Source organism: Trichosurus vulpecula, chromosome 7, assembly GCF_011100635.1.
Source record: "Trichosurus vulpecula isolate mTriVul1 chromosome 7, mTriVul1.pri, whole genome shotgun sequence".
Taxonomy (NCBI): domain Eukaryota; kingdom Metazoa; phylum Chordata; class Mammalia; order Diprotodontia; family Phalangeridae; genus Trichosurus; species Trichosurus vulpecula.
In genome coordinates, this window is record NC_050579.1 from 91,610,007 (window position 1) to 91,634,038 (window position 24,032).

The following is a 24,032-nucleotide window of genomic DNA, read 5'->3' on the forward strand; positions in this document are numbered from 1 at the left end:
ATGAAGCCATACTCTTCAGGGCTGTAAAGAAATCTTTGGTGGAGTCAGGAAAATGAAAATGAAGCACATAGTTTGCATGTTGCCAGGAGATATCAGGTGGAGGAGTAGTCCTATGCCAGAGTTAACCAGATGTGGGGAGTAGCCGCCATTCCCTGGGATTCATTATTGCCTTAGCAGGCAACATTTAAGAAGTTTTCTGGCTGAGGTAGAAGGTGATCTAAGTATCTAAGAATTCTTGTTGTTTGTGCTTCATGTCTGTTTTCCTTAACACTTTTGCTCTATCTACTACTCTGTGGATTAACTCATTCTTAACTGAATAACTGGTAATTGATCTCTTTGCCTTGCTCTCTGTCATAACTGGTACTTACATTGTGCCAGGAGGTTATTCCTTTTCAGGGAGCCAGTCTACCACTAGCTTTTTAGGGTGCTGGACCTGGAATTAGGAACACTCAAGTTCAATCCTGCCTCAGACACTTAATAGCTATATGATACTGAGCAAGTGTCCTAACCTGTAGGCCTCAGTTTACTCACTTGTAAACGGAGACAATGGCACCTACCTTTCAGGGTTGTTGTGACAATTAAAATGAGATAATATTTGTAAAGTGCTTTGCAAACTCTAACGTGTTACATAAATACTAGCTATTTTTTTTGTTATCACCACCATCATTGGGTACAGTAGGTCCAGGTGGAACCTGCAGACCAGGCGGACCCAATGAGGGAACGCAGGAAATTGAGAAGGGTCCTTGTAAAAGTGGTGCAGATAAAACTCAGCATCACATGGGTTCAACTGCAGGAGTAGTGACCCATGCATGCAATGAACCGGACCCAAGGGCAGGACACTAATCCCCAGAAAGACCAGGGAGAAGAAAATTAAGAAACTGAGCAACTAGAGAGAACCAAAATAGGAACAGATATATAGGAATAGGACAGAGACCCAATTACTGGAATGGGGATCAAAGCAAAGGCTCAGTAACTAGCATGGAGTTACAAGGTCAAACAGAAAGCAAGACTGACTTGATGCTGAACCCCTGAGGTGCTACTGGTCCATGGTCTGTCAGATTCCAAGGTCTGTCATGGGCATGAATCTATGAGTGGATGGTAAGTGACTCCAGGTTCAAAGGATAGAGCAACGTGAAACAAGGAAACCATAAGAACATCATACTTCCTAGTGTTTGTGCCTTTTCTGTTCCTGATTGCCAGTTTGGTTTTGGCCCACTACCTTGCTCTGACCTATGGTACCTGTATAAAAACCTATTCTGGATTGTCCACCTGGATCCCAAGTCCCATTTCTATCTCACCACTGATATCTAAATTCCTTCCCTGGGCCTGGCCTAATGCCATGCCTATCTCCCAAGCCTATCCCCCTAGCCTTGCCTTAGCTTTTCCACTGTTAGGTGTTCTATCTAATCTCCAGCACCTGCTGTTACACCTACTCAGATTTAGTTTAACCTCACAAAACTCTTTCCTATTTTATGTTTATTATAGTATCACAGGGCTACAAAGAAACTTGAAAGGCCATTCTGTATACTGCGTTGCTCTCCAAGGGGATTGTACCTGAACTATTTTTGTCCCATAGGTGTTTACCATGTTCTTAAAAATACACAAAGTGATATTTTATAATCTTTGTTAGGAATACATTTCAACTTCTCCAAGTAGTCCCACTTTGTAACCTACCTAATGGCCTAACCATTGCTGAGTAGAGTGGGAGAACTGTCTTTTAATTCCTATAGACAATGATCCTGGTATTGTGACTCAATTATAAGATTGCTTTTAAAATAATAGTACTTATACTACTGACTATTTTTTAGCTTGTGGCCTGAAGTGAAATAAGAAATAGTGAGATATATGAAATTAAGTTTCAAATAAAATTATTTTAGGGAAAAAAAGAAGTATCAAAAGTTTCAAGAAGTACAAGAAAAAGCCAGGTAAAGAGACACAGGCTAGGAGAGTGCTACTATTCCACTCCACAAAGTCATTTCAAAATGGCTATAATTAGCATCACAAAGGATCTCTTATTAAGATAATGTATTTAGCAGGAAAAGGAGTAAATTGGCCTTGGAAGGTACAGAATAAAACTTAGTCACAGTAGCATTTACTATCATTACTTTTTCTTTATAACTAAGAACACTGGTTTGGATGTACACTGGTACGTAACACTGAAAGCAGGTATAAAGCAAAACAATGTCAATATGATTTGCAGTGTTACATTCTGCAAATGCCCTTGTATTTTCTTCTCTGTGACCTTAACTGACGGGTAACAAAAACACTTTCTATCAACAAGACTCACAAGTCTAGACTTTATGAAAGATAATAAAAGTATATGTTGATTTTGTTTTTACTTACATGTGTCCTCTCCATCTTTTTATGTTTGACTTAAAAAAAAACCTACAAATATTTTCTGTGTTGATAACTCCATCTTCTGCTTCAACACTACAGATGACTCACTGCAGTGTAGAAATGGCACTGGGTTCTCAGAGACTATGTTGACTGAGAATAAGTTCTGACAGATCCTGCCAGCCTATGTGCCTGTCACATAAGGACACTTCTAAAACAGGAGATGCTCATCATCAAAAGACAGTCAGAGAGCTCACTAGATAGGTATTTTGCTTTTTGCCACATTGACCCATAAAGGATTGGTGGGGTTGTGATTTGCATTAGAAAAAGGAAGTGCCTACCTAGATCTTCTGAAGTTATAATCTCTCACTTTTATACAACACACATTAAAAAGCAATTGCCCCATGACAATACTGCAAAGCAGAGAGTACCAGTATTGTTATCTTCTTTTAGCTGAGGAAATTGTGCCCTGGATCATACAGGTGGTAAATGTCAGAGGTAGGATTCAAACCGAGGTCTCCCTAGACCCCTCAATTTTCATGTTTTTTCAACGAAGCATGTTGCTTCTCTCAGGTACAGAAAATGTCTTCAATTCAACGTGGTCTCAGGAAGAATGACTTGGGTCTTTTGCGCAGGTACCATAGTAGAGCTAAGATAAAGAGGCACCAATAATTTGGAGGAATGACAATACTGAAACTTTCTCTGACTCACTGAAATGTCATTTGTAGGTTGGAAAAGGAGTCCACAGACTCACCAATGAGTGGAGAAGGAAAATGCAGATTCTAGTTTGTGCTTGGTTATAAAAGTAACTGTCAAAGGCATGACTGCAAATGTCAAGCCTCATCCACTTTCTTGCTATGTTGCATGTGAATGAATTCCTGTAATTGGAAGCCTGATAACCCTCAAGAAAATAATACAAAGTTAAGATATGGAGTACTTCCTTCTAAATTTTTTGGTTTCTGAAATTATAAATTACTTTGCTATATATTGTAATTTTAAATAATACATATGTGAATGTATTCATCATGATATATACATGATTGTGAGGAAGAGAATTCCATGTATTAGAAAACTTGCTTAGCATTTCATTAATTCTCTAAGCAATCCTTAGATTCTATAATCCTTAGATTTCTGTGACATAAATCAAATGAAATATATAAACTGCTTTGCAAGCCTTAGAGCATTATCTATAAAATTCTAGCTATTATTACTATAGAGATTTCTTTAAGTCATTGGGAGGAGCTCATGAAAATGTTCACATAAAGGAAACTAAGAATGAGGCTCGGAATCATTTTTAGATGCTCAAAATTGCAGTTTAAGGATGTTTTAAAACAGGTCATATTTTAAAAGATTTTTTTAAAATGGCAGATTACAAACTGAAGCTGCTCTAAATTATAAACCTTAGATAAAACTATTTGTCTATTTGTCCAGATTAAGTAATAATTTATGCTATATTACTAGAAAAGAATGTTAATTTCCATTAGGAAAATTTTGTGTTCTCTCCTTTGGCGTACATCTTGAGTATTTGTAATAAATAGATTTGCCTGTATGCTGACTGGATTTAGGCAAATGTCAATAGACCAGACAATGTCTCTGAAAGAAAATGTTGACGCTCTTCATTAAGAATTGGGAATATTGGTAATGAAAAGGAAGAGTGGAGTTTTGGAGCAAACACCAACAACTCCCAGAAATCAATCCCAACTTTACCTAGCAAAAAGTGAAGATAAGAACTTTTTGCCAACTTTTTGCCCTAATTTCCTATTTGCATAATACAAGAGCATGCTAAGAACCTCTTAAAATAAAGGAATGAAGGTGGGGTTGTTAACTCCAAGTCCTGGTGTACCTGTGTTAAGCCTCTCTTTACTGGGAGGAAATCTGCTCTGCTGTATGTTCACTTATAGATATACCCAACTGGAACTCAATCTTTTTTTCTTTTTGAAGGGCTGGTAATTTCCAATTTACAAATGAAAAACATGGTTGACTTGGCATTTAGTCCACAGTAATGAGAAAATGCTATGGATAATGACTCTAATGAGCCTCCTTTAGTTAGCTAGAAGCCAAATAGGAAGGCGTAAGTATTAGAACTTGAAAGCTTTGGAAATCCCTAATAATGAGATAATGGCGCCTCTGTATTTCTGATTCCTAGACTTGAATTTCTACACATTGTTAGGAAGGCAAGTTAGGTAGTACAGTGGATAGAACCCTGGCCTTGGAGTTAGGAAGGCTTTCAAATATGGCCTCAGGCATTTACTAGATGTTTGGCCGTAGTCAAGTCACTTAACATCTGCTTTCTTCATTCTCCCCTGCCCTCACCACTAGGATGCTATGGCCAAGGCCATTTTTAGTGAGGGGCACAGGGCCCTGAACCTCTCCCTCTGTGTGTCTTCCTGAATATTGATCAATGAGCAGCCATAGTAATTGGGGAGGTTTGCCCAAGCATTCATTCATATCTGAGAACAATGATTTTCCACTGTATTTATCACACACACACACACACACACACACACACACACACATACGCCCAATGCTAAAAGATTAGCAGATGCACTGGCAGGCAGGGACAAGCCTAGCATACAACTGCCTAGAGAGTCCTGGGTAGCATTTAAGGAACCCACACCCTGATTCATGCTGTAACTGGCTTTTCCTTGCCTTGGCCCTCATTTTTCTTGTCTTTTTCTCTGAACTTCCCACGGCAAAAATCTTGTATTGAACACTAACAATACCCCTGAAGATTCTCTTTGTCGCCCTACAAACATCACCATAACACCTCTCTTGGTCAAAAAGCCACCAGCCTGGAAGCCAGTCCATGGCATCTTTCTCTTGGTCTTGTCCTTTCTGGCTTGTGAGACACTGCTGATTCTAAACTTTAGGGGTAATTTTTTCCTCAAACATATTTCCCCTGCCATGTGGAATTAAAGGAATAGAATTATAGAACCAGCACAGTGGCACATTCTCTCTTTCAAAGGGCAGGGAATTTAGCCATGTCCCTTAATGACACATTGGTGAGTCTGAAAATATGTTGGCTAAACCTACAAGATTTTTATTCACTTAGGAGAATTAAAAGTGTTACCATTGGTGAGTTTGAGTATGAGTGTACAGTATGACATGTGATTGAGAATTTTTTCCACACTGGCTATATGCAATCTGTCTACTTAATCTTTGGGTTTGAGACTATGCACCATAGGATTCATCATAGGATGGATGATACTGTAGACCTTAGCTTAAAATAATCTACCTAATTTCTGCCACATGGTTGTTTGATGGCCATACATCAGGATTCATTTGACATATGCCCTATGTAGAATTTTAATGTTCCTTTTCATCATTGGGCTTTTTAATTACAAACTTTGCTTCTCTGTAGGAACTGTTGACTTGGGATCCTCACAGAATAAAAGAGAAATAATAACTATAAAGGGAAATGGACACATAGTCTTGACACTTTAGAAGACTCACATTAGTGGTCTGTGTGTTTTTTCTGCTCATAAATATGTTTTCATAGGATCACAGATTTTGAGCTGGAAGAGATCAGAGAGACCATCAGGTCACTGATGTAAAGAGCTCCCTGTGTGGGGATTCTATCTGGTAACATAGATAGCAACTTAAGAGATTTAAAAAGTTGTTTGTGGATACTAAAAAGTTTAGTGATTTATCCAGGTCACACAACTAATTAAGTATCCAAAGCAGTATTTGAATCCTGCTAACTGTAAGATGGCTTTTTGGCCATTACACCACAATGAATTTTTCTGATTTTTAACATTTTAAAATTCAGGCCTATTTTGCTCCATTTTAACAATTACTCTTGGATATGTAAATAGATGTCTTTCTTTACATTATTTTCATTCTATATATTCTATCTTTACTGTGACTACTTTAAGGTAAAGAGGAGGACAAAAGCCCAGGACAAAATATTCCTTAAAAAGCTTTATTGTCACATGTGCAACAGTAATTTCTACTTTGATATGTTCTGTCATAAATGTTAAACATTATGAAAAACTGAGGATATGGGAAGGTTTAAGTTTATATCTTTCATAAGTGAAACTGCAAAATTAATAGTACAATGCATTTTATTCACAAATATGAGCCAATATACTGAATTAAAAGTTTTACAGCTATAACATGGGGCAATACTAAGAGATTAAACCAAGCACAATGTCCCTATTTTCTGGAGAGATCCCTTGATTGACTGGAACCCTCTGTTTTTTGTGCAACTATTACCACATTTGGTAAGAATCATTCAGGGAAGGCAGTGTCTTGTTCTAGAATTCGTTGCTTTTAATGTATTTACCTAGTTGGCATAAAGATGCATGCAAATAAATATGTAAAAAGTTTTCCTCAGATTTGTTGAAAAAAAAAAGACATAGTGCTGTTAGAGATTTATCCACAGGTCTTAACACCAAGAACTAATAAAATTTCATTTTTTAGAAGTGAAAGAATTTTAGGATTAAAATTCAAACACTTTAAAATACATCATCTTTACTAGTTAAGAAGGCTTAAATAGGTAAGGGCTTCTTTTCAAAATACATAACATAGCTTTCTTCTTTCCCTACCTCTCAATATATAGTCTAAATACAGTGTGGAAAAATATTAGCATATATACACATGTATATACATATATACACACATACATACACACACACAAAAGATTTCAACAATTTAAGAAAAAAAACATTCTCCAAATGTTTTAGCAAGACTATACTACTTTTTTGGCTGCATAATTATGCAAATAATGACCGATTCATTAGATAAGAGATTCCTTAATTTCAAATATGCCACTCCTAATCTTAGGTTTCTAGGTCATATATGATGGACTGAGAAGTTTTAAGGTAAAATTCATTCCTTTTTCCCATTTCCTTCAAGACTTACATCCTCCATGAGACAAGTCCAACTACCTCAGAAGGAATATCTTCAAAAAACCCTCTGTTTTTTTCTTACCTTCTGACCTCAATATGTAGTGTTTACACATATATTTTTATATAACACAATTATGTACATGCATATATGTTTCTGTAACATGTTTATGAAAATGGTATGTGAGAAAACAAAGGCATATATCCTTTTAAAAAAACCCACATTTTTGCTTTCACATGATACTACAGCAGATAACATGATGCAGAACACCAGAAAAGTACAACTTTAAAAGCTTCAAACCTAATGAAAGGAAAAATTTAAGCTTGCTATAAAAATGTGGATTTTTTTCAATTATAGAACATTTTGGTAATTTAAATCACTATGTTAAGATTATATGGAAAATTTCAATAAAATGTATTTGTAGTTCGAATGTGTTAAAGTGTACTATTGTATACTGCCCTCTAAAATGGTGTTAGAGGGACAGAGGCTCTAAAATGAAATTATGACAAAATAATAAAAAAATACTCCTGATGAGGAAGAAAATACATTGCAATTACACAGTGCTTCATAGCTTTCAGAATGTTTTCACATATATTACCTAATTTTATCCATAAAATAATTTTAGGAGGTGGCAGAGTAGGTATGAAACCCACTGATTTTAAATGATATGCCTAGAGTTACAATGATAGTAAAATCTACGGTCCAGCCATGGCCTTCTTCCTGGGTCCAGTACTCTTTCTAGTATATCATACTGTACCTTCAGGTAAAAAACAGAATACATTTAAGGAAATCATCATGCTACATAGGAAGAAATCTGATGAACTCAGAATTTCAAACAGTCACATTCGAAAGGACAGTGTGAGGATATTATGGATGAAGATGATAGTTAATTCATTGAACACTTTAAGAATTGCAAAGATTTTCATGAATATTGTCCTATTGATCCTCACAAAGAAGCAACATGGTGGAATGTATAGACCATGTACCTCAAAGCTGGGAAGATCTGGATTCAAGTCCTACATCTGACATATACTGGCCACATGATGTTGGACAAGTCACTGAATCTTTGAGTGCTCTAGGCACCTTTAAGAATATGTTACAGAGAAGGCATTGAACTATGTTGGTAGAGGGATTTTCTCACCTGGGAATTTCCTATACCAATTAAATATGGGCCCAGTCCCTATTGCCATCTCTGGATCTTCACCACAAATCCATGGAATATTGCAGGTATCACTGTTCCCATTTTACATATTAGGAAATTATACAAAAGATAAGGGACTTACCTATTAACTTATCAAATGTTACAAGAAGTATTTGAACCCAGATCTCATCCAAAACCAAATCTAGTGCTCTTACCACTACATCATATCACTTTTAAAATTACTAGAAATGTCCTGAGTTTTTGAAAGGGGCAGGGGAAAGGGTGTATGTTATGAAACATAGACTAGTAAACTTCATATTGAGCCCTGGAAAAATAGTAGAATTTACTCTAAAAGAGATGGCTTACAAGTACTTTAGAAAGAAAATGGTCAACACTAGGAATTATGTATTCACTCTAAAGAAACTAAATGACTGTCATAGTATATTTTGATTTTAACAAGATACGTTACAGTCTCAAAATGTGAGCTGTATATTAGTAGTCAGGCGATTGTGTAGTTGAGTGAAAATCAATTTGACATCAGTCTGAGGGAGATTTCTACTGCTATGCCAAAAGTCCCACACTCGGTTTTATCCTGTTCAGCATCTCAATCAAAGACATGAATGAATCTATCAAGAGTATGCTTATTAAATGTGTTTAGCGAGGTTAGACTTATTTAGCATCTACTATTACTGAGAAAGGGCCATTCCCCTCAAGGGTAATGCTAATACTGCTTCAGCTGAATCTCGTATTAAGAGAAAGTTGGAATGTGAGGTTGGCCTCAAACTCTTACTTGCAGAATCATCAGTGGGACAAATTCTCTCATATTATTCACTACTCACACACCGTTCTTTCTCTCTCAGTATCTAACATTTCTGCCTAACTCTGCATATCTTTACTAGCTCCTTGAACTCTGCTGATCCTCAGGTACCAAGATATCTTGCTTTTCATCATATGTACTATTTAGCCTCCTCTATACCTGTTGAGTTCTCAATGGTTCTACATAATTGACCGGGCTGTCATATTTGCTTCTTCTCCTAGCATGGCCCTTCTGGGTAATACGTTTCTCTGCTCCATATTCCTGGGACAAGGCTGGCAAGAATATTATATTTAAGACTTACTGGACAAGGATAGCTATAACTGTCTCTCTCTCTGCTCCACACAACTTAATTACTTTGTGGCTACAGCTGCTCCCTCCTCACTTTTCCTCCTTCCCTCAAGCTTACTTCTCATGTGTACATCATCTCATGATATTCTCAGTGTTTTAAAAAGCAGGAGGTCTAGGTGACTAAAGATTTTGTTCTAAACATTGAGTATCTAAGGTAAAAAGTATACAGTGCCTTCCAGAGAGGTGAGATGTTAAGGGGAAGGGGAGAATTCTTTATGTACTCATGTCACATGTGGTCACCACACTGTGGTGACCTTTTCCCCTTAACTGTTTTTCTTTGTTACGGTGGAGTGGTCAATCCAATAAGAGGGTTCAATTCAATATAACACCACCTATCTTTTAGGTAGTGGTATATCAGGAAATGATTATGGTAACGAAAAATTTTTTAATACACTGTGGTCATTCATCAGAAGCAGATTAACTGAGCTGACCATATAGGAAGCCTGGATATCAGCCAAGAAGAGGGAACCAAAGTGATGTAAAAAAAGGAGGCATGGGATACAGTCCTACCTGAACAGAAGAATAGGAAGTCTATTTAGAACAATCAGGAGAAGGGAACAACGTAATTCTCTTATAAAATTTAAGGGCCCTGACATAATGATCAAGGAGTCTAATATCTGATAAACACACATAGAGTAATCAGGTTATCTAACAATTTGCAGATAAAACAATATTGAAGTGAGGAAAAGGGTAGAGGACAGCTAATATTTTGAAGATAGAAAAAAAAGCTTGAAAAGGTATCAAAAGGTTAGAAATACAGTCTGAAATTTATAAGATTAAATTTAGTACAGAACAACTGAATTTAGCAGCTAACATTCCAAAAAGGACTCTATTATCTGTACAGTAATGTAACCAACTGTCCTATGGTTCCATTCAACATCCCTGTAATTGTCATTGGCCACCACTCTCCTATATGCATTGTCTCCAAGAAAATAACTTCCTTGAGATCAGGGAATGTCTCTCTTTTTTTTTATATTTGTATCCGTAACACATAGAACAACGCTTGGTACGTAATAGGAGCTTAACAAATTGCTTTTTCATTCATAAGCACAAAGCACTATACTTAAAGTTTAAAAAAATCAACTATACAAGTGCAGGATAGAAGAGACTTGGTTTAGCAGTAGTTCACGTAAGGAAGACCAAGGAGTTTTAGCTGACTTCAAGTTCAATATGGTTCAACTGCATAATGGGGCTCCTCCCAAACTAAAGCAATCTGATGTTACAATAACAGAAGTACAATATCCAGATCAAGGTAAGTGGTAATTCTACTATACTCTGCCCTAGTAAAGACATATCTGGATTGCTGTGTTCAGTTTTAGTAGCCCTGTTATAAAAGGAACACTGACAACCTAGAGAGAATAGTCATTAGAATATGGACCATCATAATGAAAGATTTAGAAATCAGGTCATACGAAGAATAACTGAAAAAGTTGGGAATGATTAGAGTGGAAAAAAGACTTAAGGAAGGCACAATTACCATTTTCAAATATTAAGAGGGTTATTATATAGGAGAGGGATAAGTTTTATTTCATATAGTGTCAGAGAACAGATTTTAGAAGGAAAAACTTTCTAAGAGTTAGAGCTGTTCCAAAAAGGAATGGATTATCTATGAGTTAGTCTTCCAAAGTAGAAACTGGCTGATCACTTGTCAAAAATGTTGTAGAAAGATAATTACATTTTGGACACAACGACCTTTAAAGTCTATTTCAATTCTAAGCTTGTGATTTTATGAACATTTTGAAAATATGAATTCTTAACCCATATATTATCATCTAACTATATGCATAACAAGTATATTGATTAGTAAAGATTGAAGCCGTTTGATTGAATGCCCTGTATAGCATACTATACTGTACACTAGATGCCAAATCAAAATCACATCATCCTGAAAAGAGAATTTGTAAAAAGATTGTTAAAGCTAAATTATTTTAGCAGTAAAAGTACTATTGTAAATTAGAAATCTTCTGATAAGCTTCTAGTCCTGCAATTGGATCCACTGGTAAAAATGGCCCTTTTGAAGAATAGTTTTTTTTTTTATTGCTGGAATGCTCCAATTTTTTAATATGACCCTTTGGAAATGTAGTAAATGGTATCCTGGCATTTTGCTGACAGGTTTCTAAGATTAGTAGGAATGGAAGCTGAAACTAATATTTTTTCCAAATGTCAGAAACATATTGAGCAGAGAAAAAGTTCTAAAGTAGAATTCCTAATGCCCTCATTTAGAAAAGTTCCAAACAGGATTTTTCTATGTTTTATACTATTTCAAGATGATATTTTAATGAGATTTACAGTTTCTTAAAACATTATTTTAATAAGAATATATTAAGTGATCCCAGAGTACACTATTTTACTCTAATTCATTTTTAGTCATCAATATTTCTCTGTAGGGACAGACAAATGTCCTAATTTCTTGCTCCTATTCTAGCAGGACATAGGAAAATGGCTTCGTATTCTTTCTCTATAGTAATCCATTGCTGGGGTCAAGACCCACGCACATGAAAACATGTGCTCCTTCCACCTGTCACCACTCACAGCAGCATCTTTCTAAGTTCACTCTACTCATTTCTATCATCTGATCCAGATTCTGGTTGTAGTTATCTGCTAGCTCCGAAGGCCATTGCCCCTTATTTTTTGAAGTGTTTACTACTTTGTTAGCAATCTTCCTCCTTCCCCAAGTACTGCTTTTATGCTCTACTTTTAGGTCAATATACATCCTTATGTCCCCTCAAAGGAGCTGGCCTTCTAGTTCATCAACCTTATCAATTCCCACACCAAACCTATGCCTTTCCTCAGCTTTAGACCCATACTTAAATGGTATTGTGCTTCATCTCACCATTGACCCCATTTCACTTCTATGATTAAGAAATCTATCCCACCATGACCTCCTATCTTTCCATCTTCCAGGTCTCATGTCTAATCATCCTATTTTTCATCCTCAATACAATCTCCAGTCCTGCCATATGCCACCCAAGCTATCAACTTGGCTCTGGTTCCTGTAAGTTAACCACTTCATCTCAGCAATTGTCCTCTGCGCTTGAATAACTGGCCCTCTTGCTCTAGCACCATAATATGCAAGGTTAGTATACTTTATTCCCTATTACCTACTCTATATCATAGCCAAATTGGACTGTTTGCTATTCTGCATGCATGACTCCTTTCTTTAAATGCCTTTATGTAGGCTTTCCCCCATTTCTGAAATGCACTCCCTCCATTACTCCAGCTCAAAGAATTGTTACCCCTTTCCAAGGATCTGCTCAAGTGCTAACAGAGTACAAGGGCTTTCTTGACCCCCCCAGCTAATATCTGCCCTGCCCTGCATACCCTGCTCCTTTCTATTTATATTACATAGAAAATATTTACCTATATGTACTTATTTTATTTTCCCTGATAGCTTCTTAAGGGAAGGATTTTTTCCTTTCTATTATTTTTATATTATTTCCCATTGCCAGGGAATAGTAGTCATTTAATAAATGCATAATGAATTGGTTTGATTTCAGATCTGCAAAGCCTTTTACATATTTATCTCACCTGAGCCTCAAAACCATTTTCTGAAGTAGATACCTCAGGCGTCACCATTCCAACTTTACAAATGAAGAAACTGAGGCTCAAAGAACTTAAGTGGATTGTAGAGTCACACGACTATGAAAATGAATGAATCAGACTTAGCTCTTTGTGACCAAGTCTAGCATCATGAGTTTCCTCTTAACCAATCAGTTTCTAGATATTGAGTTGAACAAATCTAAGTTTTATATATCAGAAGCTTTAAGTCATCATGTCTGTGTGGGCATTTTCCTTAATAGACCCCAATATGAAAACAGAGCCCACAATGAATTGGTATGACTAATTATAGAGTTTTAGCATTGATAGAGAAAATTTCTGTTCTACTAATTTAGAAATAAATTCCTTCAAAAAAGAAAATGACTATTATTGAAATGATTAGTTTTTAAGCACAAGTAATCAAACTAATACCTATGCTTGAACATCTACCACAACTCACATCCACTCATAATTACAAGTGGAAAGGATGGTTACTCATTACATCACAGATCCTACAATATTTGGCATGAGCTCCTTATGTTAAGATTTTATAGTGTAAAATGCATATGGCGACCACACTATTGAGCGGTTGGCTTTATCTTTTCAGATAATTACATGATTTCTTTTAAAATATTCTATTGCCAAGTAAATACAGTTCAAATGGCACTTTATAAGATAATGTATTAAAGTTTTCATAGATGATAGCCCCTTCCTCCCCCAGATTTCCCAGTCTGAATCTCCCTTGACTCCAGAGAGGGATTAGGCTGCAAGATTTTCATGTGGTGTTCCATTAATTCTTACATGTTTAATTCTAATTATTAATCCATTCCAATTCTAACATAGCTAATTCTAACCCTAATTCTAACATGACTGTCAGAAATTAACTTCAAATATTGAAAAAATTACTATCAAACCACAAAGTTAACACCATAGGAGATAATTAGGTATATACCACAGCAAGAGGGTTACAAAGGAGATCCTTTACCATAACAACTCTATTAATCTTTCCAAACAAGTATAAATTCAGTTTCTGCATGTCAAGGCAGCCTATACATCGTATGAGAAAGAAAAAAAAAATCCCTATTCTTTTTACTTGGTCAAAATTTTACTTAGAAAATAACATTTCAAAACAAATGGAGAAATGTTAGTATCTTCTTTTTAAAAAATAAATGCTTCCATGTATCTATTTTTATAACAATAGAACATAAAAATGACAACTAATAATAAATCACCTACACATTAAGAACACAACTTTCACTTAAAAATATGATCATAAAGCGGAGGATAGGAAAATTTTTGCAGAGAAAACCCAAGATAAAAACATAACTAAAAAGGAGACAAACTTTGCAACTTACTAATGTATTCAAAAGACTATTAAAAACTTTACAATTTAATTATTGGGAGATTACAGAACTGCTTCAGTGCTTCTGTACTGTGTTAAATAAGCTGTACGTGTGAGGAGTAATAAATGAAATTGTTAATTTTACTGCATCCTTAGGGAGTAGCAGGAGATGGGGTGGGGGTTACGTTATTTAGAACTCCAAATGGATTTGAGTTTATATGCAGCAATAAATTCTAACTGTGTTGTTAATTAACCTTACCCCCAAGCCACTCTTTGCTTTAGGGTTTGAAAGACATAGTGACTACTAGAATAACTCACCATTCATATTCTTAAAGATGTTTAGGATGGGGAGAATTTGCCGGTAGTAGGGCACCAAAGCCTCACCCACCATGTCAGCTGAAACAACTAGATGCTGAAGGACTTTGAGTGTGACACAGATGACCTGCCGGTTACGGAGATTCAATGCATCTGTATTGTAGAAAAAGAAAAAAAGGGAATTAGTTTCTACAATGTTGAGGAGGATTGGGAAGAAGTCCTCTAATGGGTAAATTTAATTAAATTGTACTCTGCTGGGGATCATCAGTGGGCCTTTATTAGGCTAGCTTTGAAAGATGGATTGTCGCCATGATGTTATAAAACACTGCCTTGTCTGACTATTATTTGTTCCCACAACTAGTGCTAATGAACCCCAAGAATGGAGATCATTATTCCCTCATACTAACTAGGTTTTCTAGTTGCATCTTTGCACATCCATCCCTCCCAAAAAGACCACCAATAAAAATCCCCTCAATAACTGAGTAAGCACTACTGGGGCTGATGGAACTTGTGAAGACTGATAGCAAATACAATTTTTAAGCAACAATCTCCCTGTTTGGGGGAGTTAAATCTTATTTCTTACAGCTTTAACAAGCCGTGTAATTTTTAAAACAATGAAACAAATTGCAATGAAACAAATGTTCGAAGAGGAGGGAAATGGCAAGCTTATAAAGGTTTTACAAATACTATAAATATCATTTGTGGATATGACCATAATATGCCACCCAGCATCCTAAACACAGAGAAAATTAAGACTAAAAATGAGGCAAAGCATATGAAATCTAGGTGTCAAAGATCTCAGAAAGCTTCTGAAAGCAGACAAATTATATTGGTACAGAGGAAGGACAGGCAGGATAGCAAAATGCTACTTTCAGATATCGCCCAAAATTCTAAAGAGGCCTGCAAAGAATGGGAAAGCCACTGATGGTAGAAGGTTTCACTTTACTGATAATCACCATTCCGAACCCTTACTTAGTCAGTTTGTATGAACAGGGATTCTGTTAGCATAAGGAGCTCCTAGATGAGCAAACTCCTTTTACTGTCGCAGGTCTGCACCCTCTTTGTAACTTAGTCTTAGAGAGTTATGTAAAGTTTTGAGACTTCAGGTGACTTGCGCAGCCAGCATATGCCACAGACCAAACTGTAACCCTATTATTCAGGGTTAGATTACTAGGAAGAAGCATAATGAGCAAGTAATATTATTGAGGGACAGGATGAGAAATGGTAAACAGTACTATTTGCAAGACACATAAAAGGTAAAAGCATTCACTATTAAAGCAAGAGTAAAGATCAATGAAAATGCTTTCTTATGTGATTCCAAAGGTCATAAGATTTTTTTTATTTCTTTGAAAAAAGATTGACCTGGATCACAAAGAATGTACTATTTGCAAGAATGGTGATAGTGATGAAATGAAATAGAGTATGGCTAAAACTTAATAATAATATGATTTCAAGTATTTGGGATGATTAACTAGAAGATGTTTAAAATGAGTTGAAATTATGACAGTCCTACTAGGAAGTCTATTTGAAAATTCACAGAAAAATGAGAAGAAGCTATCTCACAGTACCATACAATGATTTCGCCAGCCCTGTTCAGCATGACGGGTATTGTAAGGTATTCTATAACTTGTCTAGGAATCTACAAGTAGAAGAGCATCACCAAATAATGTGAACATGAGTTGTACCTTTGGAGAAAAGATGAAATCATCTAGACTTTGGTATTTTCTAAAAATTTTGATTTTCAATGATATGACATTGGGTAGTTTCAAAACTGTGTTCCATTGAACTTCTAAAAGTTTCCTGACAGTGTTGCTCCATCACTCAAAGACTTTACCCCAATATTGTAATACAAGTAAGGGTCTACAGCATGAAAAACCTGCTAAAGGTTAATAGCCCCAAGTCTAGCCTGTTGTGCACATGAGAATAGGTGAGTAGAGTTAATATACAGTTGTAACCTTGGAACTAGGCATACCAGGGTAAGAGTTTGATCTGTGATATCTACTGATTGTACAAGTCACGTAAACTCTCAAAACCTAACATAACCCTCCAAAACTCAGTTACAAAGAAGGTGCAGACCTCCATTAGTAGAGGGGCTTTGCTCAGCTAGGAGTTTCTTGTGCTAATGGAAACAAAGATCTGGTCTCTATCCCAGTACCTAGAACTAAAGAATGGACTCATAATGGTGATTATCAGCAAGGTGACCATGAAACTAGGGGACCAACCAAGATAATACTAAAGAGCCCTTTGAACAATGACTTATCACTACATGGATTCAGACACATGCCCCGATAACAGCTACAAATCATATAAACCTAATATAGCACAGACTAAAAGTGGCTGCGCTATCTCCAACACTGGTGTTATAAAAGGTTTTGCTGAACTTAAATGTCTTGATTAAAGAAGTTAAGTGAGTTCACTAAACCTGTAAATGAGACTCAAATATCTGCCCATTTATTTGCGTCTATACATATTACTGAACTGACCAATTTATTATTTGCTAGATGTCCTGTCCCTAGAACAGCTAATTTTAAGTAACAAATTGCATCACTGCACAGTTAACCAGAATTAATATGGCAGAAATAACTGCTAGTGAATTGAGAGTAGGGTGACAAGGCAGCCAACTGTTGATGCCCAATAAAAACGCTTAAATGCTTACTCTTAATGAGAACTAGGAAGGTGTTCAAGGTCTCCTTGAGTGATTTGTTAATGTCTGAACAAAGTTTTCAATATTTTGCAGTGGATTCAATATAAAGGAAGGGAGTATTCACAAAATTCCCTTAGAACTTTATCCAAGGGGAAGTTGTTTTATTCTTATTTTAGCTTTGCTTCCTTTATTTCCCTTCCTCTTCGTGGGGTATTTAGGATGCAGGACAAAGCTGGAAATCTCTCTGTCCTTACTTTCTCAATTAAATAAAAGAACCAAGAAATGATCATGTGTGTGTTTAAGCAAACTCAAATATTTTTCTTTAAAACAGACATGCTAAGATAATCAGACAAACTTAGATTTTCATAGCTTTAAAGAGAGTAAGAGTTATATTTAGTAGTCTGGTGATAGGCTTGGTAACTATTGTTTAAGTGAAGTTTTAGTGAAGACTTTGAAATGCAAAATTCAGTTTCAAAAAGGTTTTATGGGAAGGATCAACTAGTATTATCAACCAACCATTAGAGTCTTCCAAGCCAGATCACTATATTTTGTCTATTCTGCTGATTATATATGTCTTTGAACAATATTACATACAGCTTCTTAAGTAGTTGAAACTGCTAACAACAAAGTAAAAGTAGTGTAAAAGAAGAGCTATTGCTGTTTACCTAAGAGGATTACAGGTGATTATAGATTAGGTCTTCAGGTATAAACCACTATTGCTATGATTAGAGACCATGGCTAACAGGAGCTAGGTCACTGGATTCTGTACTTCCTGGGCCCACACAGCCCCATCTTCAACCTTCCTTCCCAATTCTCCATTCTACTCCCTGGGAATGTATGCTCCCCTAGCACCAGCTTTCTATGTCTTATTCTAGGAACTATGATCAAATGAACACTATCTTTGCCTCCAGGAAAGGAATGTCAGTTAACTTCCCTGTTGTTCTTCATTGATTGTGCTTCCCCAGATCACAAGTTCCTTCTCTAGTCACTGCTCCCCGATGTGTTTTTTTCATCATAAGCTTCTGGAAGTCAAGATCTATCTTGCTTTTGTGTTTGCATCTGCAAGGCTCAACACAATGTGCGGCATGTAGTAAACAATAAATACTTTTCACTCATTCATTTTTGTAGGCTTTGCCATAAATCACTAATAATCAGATAAGAAATCTAAAGTATTACTTCCCTTTAAGAAACATTTGTGGTATCTCCCCTTTCTGAATTCCCACAGCACTCCATACACCTTAGAGTGTTTTGTCACAATGCACCTTGAAATTTAGTTATATATGCTAGTCTTATTGGCGATCATATTCAGTTCTGTTTGGGAGATATAATAATGGGTTTAAGTTTACAAAAATCCACAACAGGCTTAAAATGTCTCCCTAAAATATGCAATATTTTATATAAATTGCTCTTGACATTTTGTTGCTGATGTATTAGAGAACACTTTTTGATTTGAACATCAAATACTTTAACATTTTCATTATATTCAGTTCCTTACATATTTGTAGCACAGGAATAAAAGCCATGAGTACAGGATTGAATCAAAGGATTTTCAATAAATCAATAAAAGCAGTACAACTGTCACAGCACTTTGGGGTAGTTTGTTCTAATAATTATCAAATTCATAGTGAGTAATCCTTATGACCCTGGAATTTTTTTGGCATATCCTTTTTTGCTCTTCAGCCATTATGTTGTTTGCTGGCCAATGTTAATAGATTTTTAATAATACAAGTTAAAGTGCTTTGTATATAGCACATGAATACATAATACGTATTTGGAGGATCGCTGCTTTTCTCATATTTTGTTAGTAGATATGCAATTTCTCTTGTTAAGAAAGATGGGATCAGGGCTGCAACTGAGAAGAAAATAGTAAAATGCTTTGCTAATAAATGCATTTGGCAGTATAATACATTTGAGTCAATAATCGTGTATCTCATCTTGTCCAACTGCTTTCTAGTTTTATTAAAAGAAAAAAAACACCCTCAATTTCTAGTCACCTCCTCTGATATAAATGTTCTGTTGTTTCTGTTTTGCATTTGATCCAATCTGTATTTTTTTTATATTGAGTTACTTCTTTTGATTCTTGCACAGCTTTGACTTCTTTTTATCACTTTATCCTTTTAATGGGGCAACTAATTGGTATAGCAGATATAATCCCAAGCCAGGAGTCAGGAAGACTTTTCTTCCCGAGTCAAATCCGGCCTCAGATACTTATGAGCTTTGTGACCCTGGGCAAGTCACTTAACCCTGCATGTTTGCCTCACTTTCCTCATCTGTAAATGAGAAGGGAATGACAAATCGCCCCAGTATCTTTGCCAAGAAAACTCCAAATAGGCTCATGAAGAGTCAGACACAACTGAAAATGACTGAACAACAACAATAATAAATCCTTTCAACTTTCACTTTCAATCCCTAAGGGAATTTCATTTTCAATCCCTAAGGAAATTTAGAATTTCTAAAAAATATATATGTATATATATATGTGTGTGTGTGTGTATATGTATACATATGTGTATATATATGTATACATATGTGTATATATATGTATGTGTGTGTGTGTGTGTGTGTGTGTGTGTGTGTGTGTGTGTGTATCTTTTTTTCTGGATTCTGTTCTGGATTTTTCCATTTGTCTTCAATGGTGTGATATAGCATTCAAGTTTTCTACTACATGTTTGTCTTCCAGTGCCTTTCCACAGGTCTTTATTAACTATCTCAAGTTGCTTCTGCCACTTTGGCATTTAATATGCCTGTCCTTAGGATTATTTCTTGACAGCTCCACCTTTTCCTTCTGTGTTTGTTATGTTGACAACAACTGATGACTATAGCCTTGCGTGCAGGTCTTTAGCTGTTTTTGTACTTTCTGTCATATATCAAAGGAGAATATGTTGATTCTAGAAAATGCCAGCTTTTTGAGTTATTCTGTTTTTGGTACATTTGGTCTGTTAATTGGATTTGTGCTGTAAAACTCAAAAAGAGGTTTTTGAAATTTAAGTATGTATATCTCCTCTTTAAAATTATTTGAAACTTTGTTATTTTTTTCATCCTTTTTTTAATTAGGAGGAATTTCTGGAGTCTATGTTAAGTGAAGATTTTTAATGACCTCAAGTTTACCCTCTTTAGATACAAGTAACTCATCAATTTCAGATGTCATTTTATCTTAAACAGCATTTAGGGGTGAAGTTATTTCTCATGATTGCCCTGCATTTGTCTCCAATATATTACTGTACGACTTGAAGCCAAGGATACTACTGGAAACAAGGAGTATGAAGCACTTGTCTATACCTGGTAATATGTTTTCAATTCTGTTATATCATGTGAGTATATGAAGAAGTATTCATATCTCTAGTCCATTTCATGAATATTTGTGGTTTGCCTGCTGTAGTGGTCACCACCACAGGCCCTGAAGCCTTTTCAGCAGATGAATGAAGATGATAATAATGATCTCATTCTTATCTTTTTAAACAGAGTTCGGAACTTTTTTGTTCCAGGACACGTTGCTGTCCTACCACTTTTGTTTACATTTAATATTCTACATATTATTGCAGAAGTAGATGAAATAATTACTTTTTGTAGTTGGGAAAAATAGCATTGGGATGTAAACATCTTCTCTATTCTCAACAAAAGTCCATTCCCATGTGATTTTGATATATATTTTTATTTTAATCTATGTTTTGGTAGCTTTCTTTCATGCAGTTTAGAGGATGAGTATTTGGTACAGTGATAGCTAAGAAAAAATGTTCTTAAGTTTTTGTAGATCCATAGTTGAGTTCTCAAAAATAACTTAACATTTGGATTTGTTGTATGGGTTGTTGTTTGTCCTTCATTTTCAAAGACGACCAATGACATCACAGGGTGCTGTCTTGACTTGCGCACGATTGGATTTAAGGGAGACAGAGCTGCAGTCTTCAGCCTCACTCTATCCAGTGGCAAAACAAAAACCAAGATGACTGGTGAAGACCCGAGATGCTGTGGATGACCTTGGTGTCTTCGAAGTCTTACCAAGTTTTAAGCACTCCACAGTGCCTGCTTCAGCCACTTGTAAGGCCATTGGAACAAATTATTCTCATCCACCCATCCCACGGGGGAAGTCTTCACATATTTGGGGTAGATATCCTCCTAAATAAAGCTTTGTGGCATGGATGTCTGTAATTTGTCAAGGCAAGAAGGGTAGCAAGCTTCTGTTGTATAATTCTATCAAACAGATCAAGTTTTGGCAGGTATTCTATTGGTGGTCATGTAGGGTCCAAGGATGTGTTGACTAGTTTCTACCATTTTCTTGAATAATCTGTACTGATTACTAAGTCTGGGCCCAAAAAGGATAATCTATTAGTATTGGCATTAGGATTTGTATTACTTGCCTTATCAACAAGTCTGAATTTCTAAGTCCCCCAAACCCTCAAAGACGATCACTAAGACATAAAAAAGGTTATGTATTTGTATCAGGAGAAGGTTTTCTCCCACTAATAAACCTCATATCCTTGAAGTATTTGTTATTGCTATTCATCTTAATGGGGTATAGGGTGTCTTCAGGGGCTGCCAAGCCCTTTTTAGGACTGCTTTCCACCTTGGGTGTCCACCTGATTCACCTAACTCTCACCGGTGTCTCCAAGAAGCTGTAGCATGCCCAGCAGCCACACTTTGATAAACCATTTTGGCATTCAGACTAAACCAGGCTGAGGGTAACCAAAGGGTATCAAACCCATCAGTGAGTTAGGGGAGTGTCCACCCCAAGTATATAAAGACTTCTCCTGGTGGAATGGGCAGACGAGAACAATGTGTTCTAACAGCCACAAAGGCAGCTGAAGCAGGTGTTGTGGAGCACTTAGAGCTTGGTTAGACATAAAAGATGCCAAGGTCATCCACTGCATCTCCAGCCATCACCAATTGTCTTGTCTCTGTCCCGCCACTGGACTGTGATGTCTCTGGAAGAGTGAGGCCGATAACTTTGTGCAACTCTGCCTCACTAAAATCCAATTTATACATGAATCAAAAGACATCACCCATTCCATCTTACAATTTTCAATGTCTTGTGGCAATAGGCAAGTGATGAAGAAGCAGGTACAGATACATTGGAAGCTGTAGTCACAACCCTGCCCAGAGGCAGCCTAGGTCATAAAGTTGTCTTCTCACTGGAAGCAGTGGTGGGATTTGGCAGCCCCCTGGATCTCCAAGCAGCCTTTTAAGGTTCACATTGTTTACCTCCTGGTGTGAGGAAAGGGCTTGAAAAGATGTCCTAAAAATTGTCTACTTACCCAACCCTGGCCTGATTACTGTGGCAGATGGGGATTTCATCCTGTGGTTGAAATACAAAAGAAGGGACAAAAACTTCTGCAAAGATGATTCCACTCATCATCTGTACATGGAATGTGTACACACTTATAGACAATACAAAATCCAGAAGACTTGAAAGACAAACAGCTCTTGTGAGAAAACTCAGCAGGTATTGCACTCAAATAGCAGCCATAAGTGAAACAAGGCTGGCAAATGAAGGTCAGCTTGCTGCAGTTATTGCTGGATAAACATTTTTCTGGAGTGGCTGCAGTGAAGGGGAGCCCTGTGAAGCTGGCGTAGGTTTTGCAATCAAAACTAGTCAACAATCCCATATGCCTACCAAAAGGAGGGAACAACAGGCTCATGACAGCGTGACTGTGACTTGCGGGAAAATACCACACCATCATCATCAGTGCCTATGCTCCCACCATGACAAACCCTGATGAGGTAAAAGTAAAATTTTATGAAGATCTGGAGCTTATCATCAATGTAACAATAGAGGACCAAGCACATAATTCTGGGTGACTTTAATTCTAGAGTAGGCTTAGACTACCAGACATGACAGGGAGTCCTTGGAAGGAATGGAATTGCAAACAGCAACAACAATGATCACTTACTACTAAAGACTTGTGCATCTCATGACTTTCACATCACCAACACTATCTTCCATTTACCTAAATGCAATAAAATTTCCTGGGTGTACCCTTTCAGCAAACATTGGCTACTAACAGACTATGTGACAGTAAGGAGCAGAGACTGACAAGATGTGAGAGTGACAAAGGCAAGGTGTGGCACAGAGTGCTGGACTGATAATAGACTTATCTTCTCCAAGCTAAATATTCTCATTCAACAAAAGTGGTGGCCCAAGGCAAAAGGATTACCAGAAGAATTAATGTCAACATATTAGGGCACTTCTCAGAGTGGGACCAGTTTGTTGCTAATTTGGAGGGAAAGTTGAGCCAATACACAGTTGGCAACAGTGAAGCAGAAAAGGAATGGGCAGCTTTCAGAGATTTGGTGTACAGCACTGCATTTGCTCATCTGGATTGGAACACTCACAAACATTAAGATTGTTTTGACAATAACAATGGTGAAATTCAGAAGCTGCTAAATGAAAAATGAGAACTCCACAGAGTTTGCCAGCAGGATAGTTCATCCATCTCTAAGAAGGCAGCATTTAATTCCATCAAAAGTAAAGTATAAGCAAAACTTAGAGAGATGCAGGATTCTAGGTTCAGTGAGAAGGCAGATGAAATTCTGTTTTATGCTGATAGTAACAATCCAAAGTGCTTTTATGATGCCCTGAAGGCTATTTACGGGGCCAAAGACCTATGATGCAACTCAACTACTCAGTGCTGATGGAGCTACATTGATTCCTGATAAGGACATGACCCTGAAGGGATAGACTCAACACTTCCATAGAGTGTTCTCAATGGAA

General features: G+C 36.6%; 1 protein-coding gene across 1 annotated transcript in view; it reads right to left on the reverse strand.

Moving 5' to 3' along the window:
• PACRG (parkin coregulated) overlaps positions 1–24,032 on the reverse strand; it is a 634,177-nt gene that overhangs the window by 251,449 nt on the left and 358,696 nt on the right. The window contains exon 4 of the mRNA XM_036767762.1: positions 14,686–14,835. Coding sequence (XP_036623657.1) covers positions 14,686–14,835 — 150 coding nt within the window. The remainder of the gene's footprint in view (positions 1–14,685; positions 14,836–24,032) is intronic.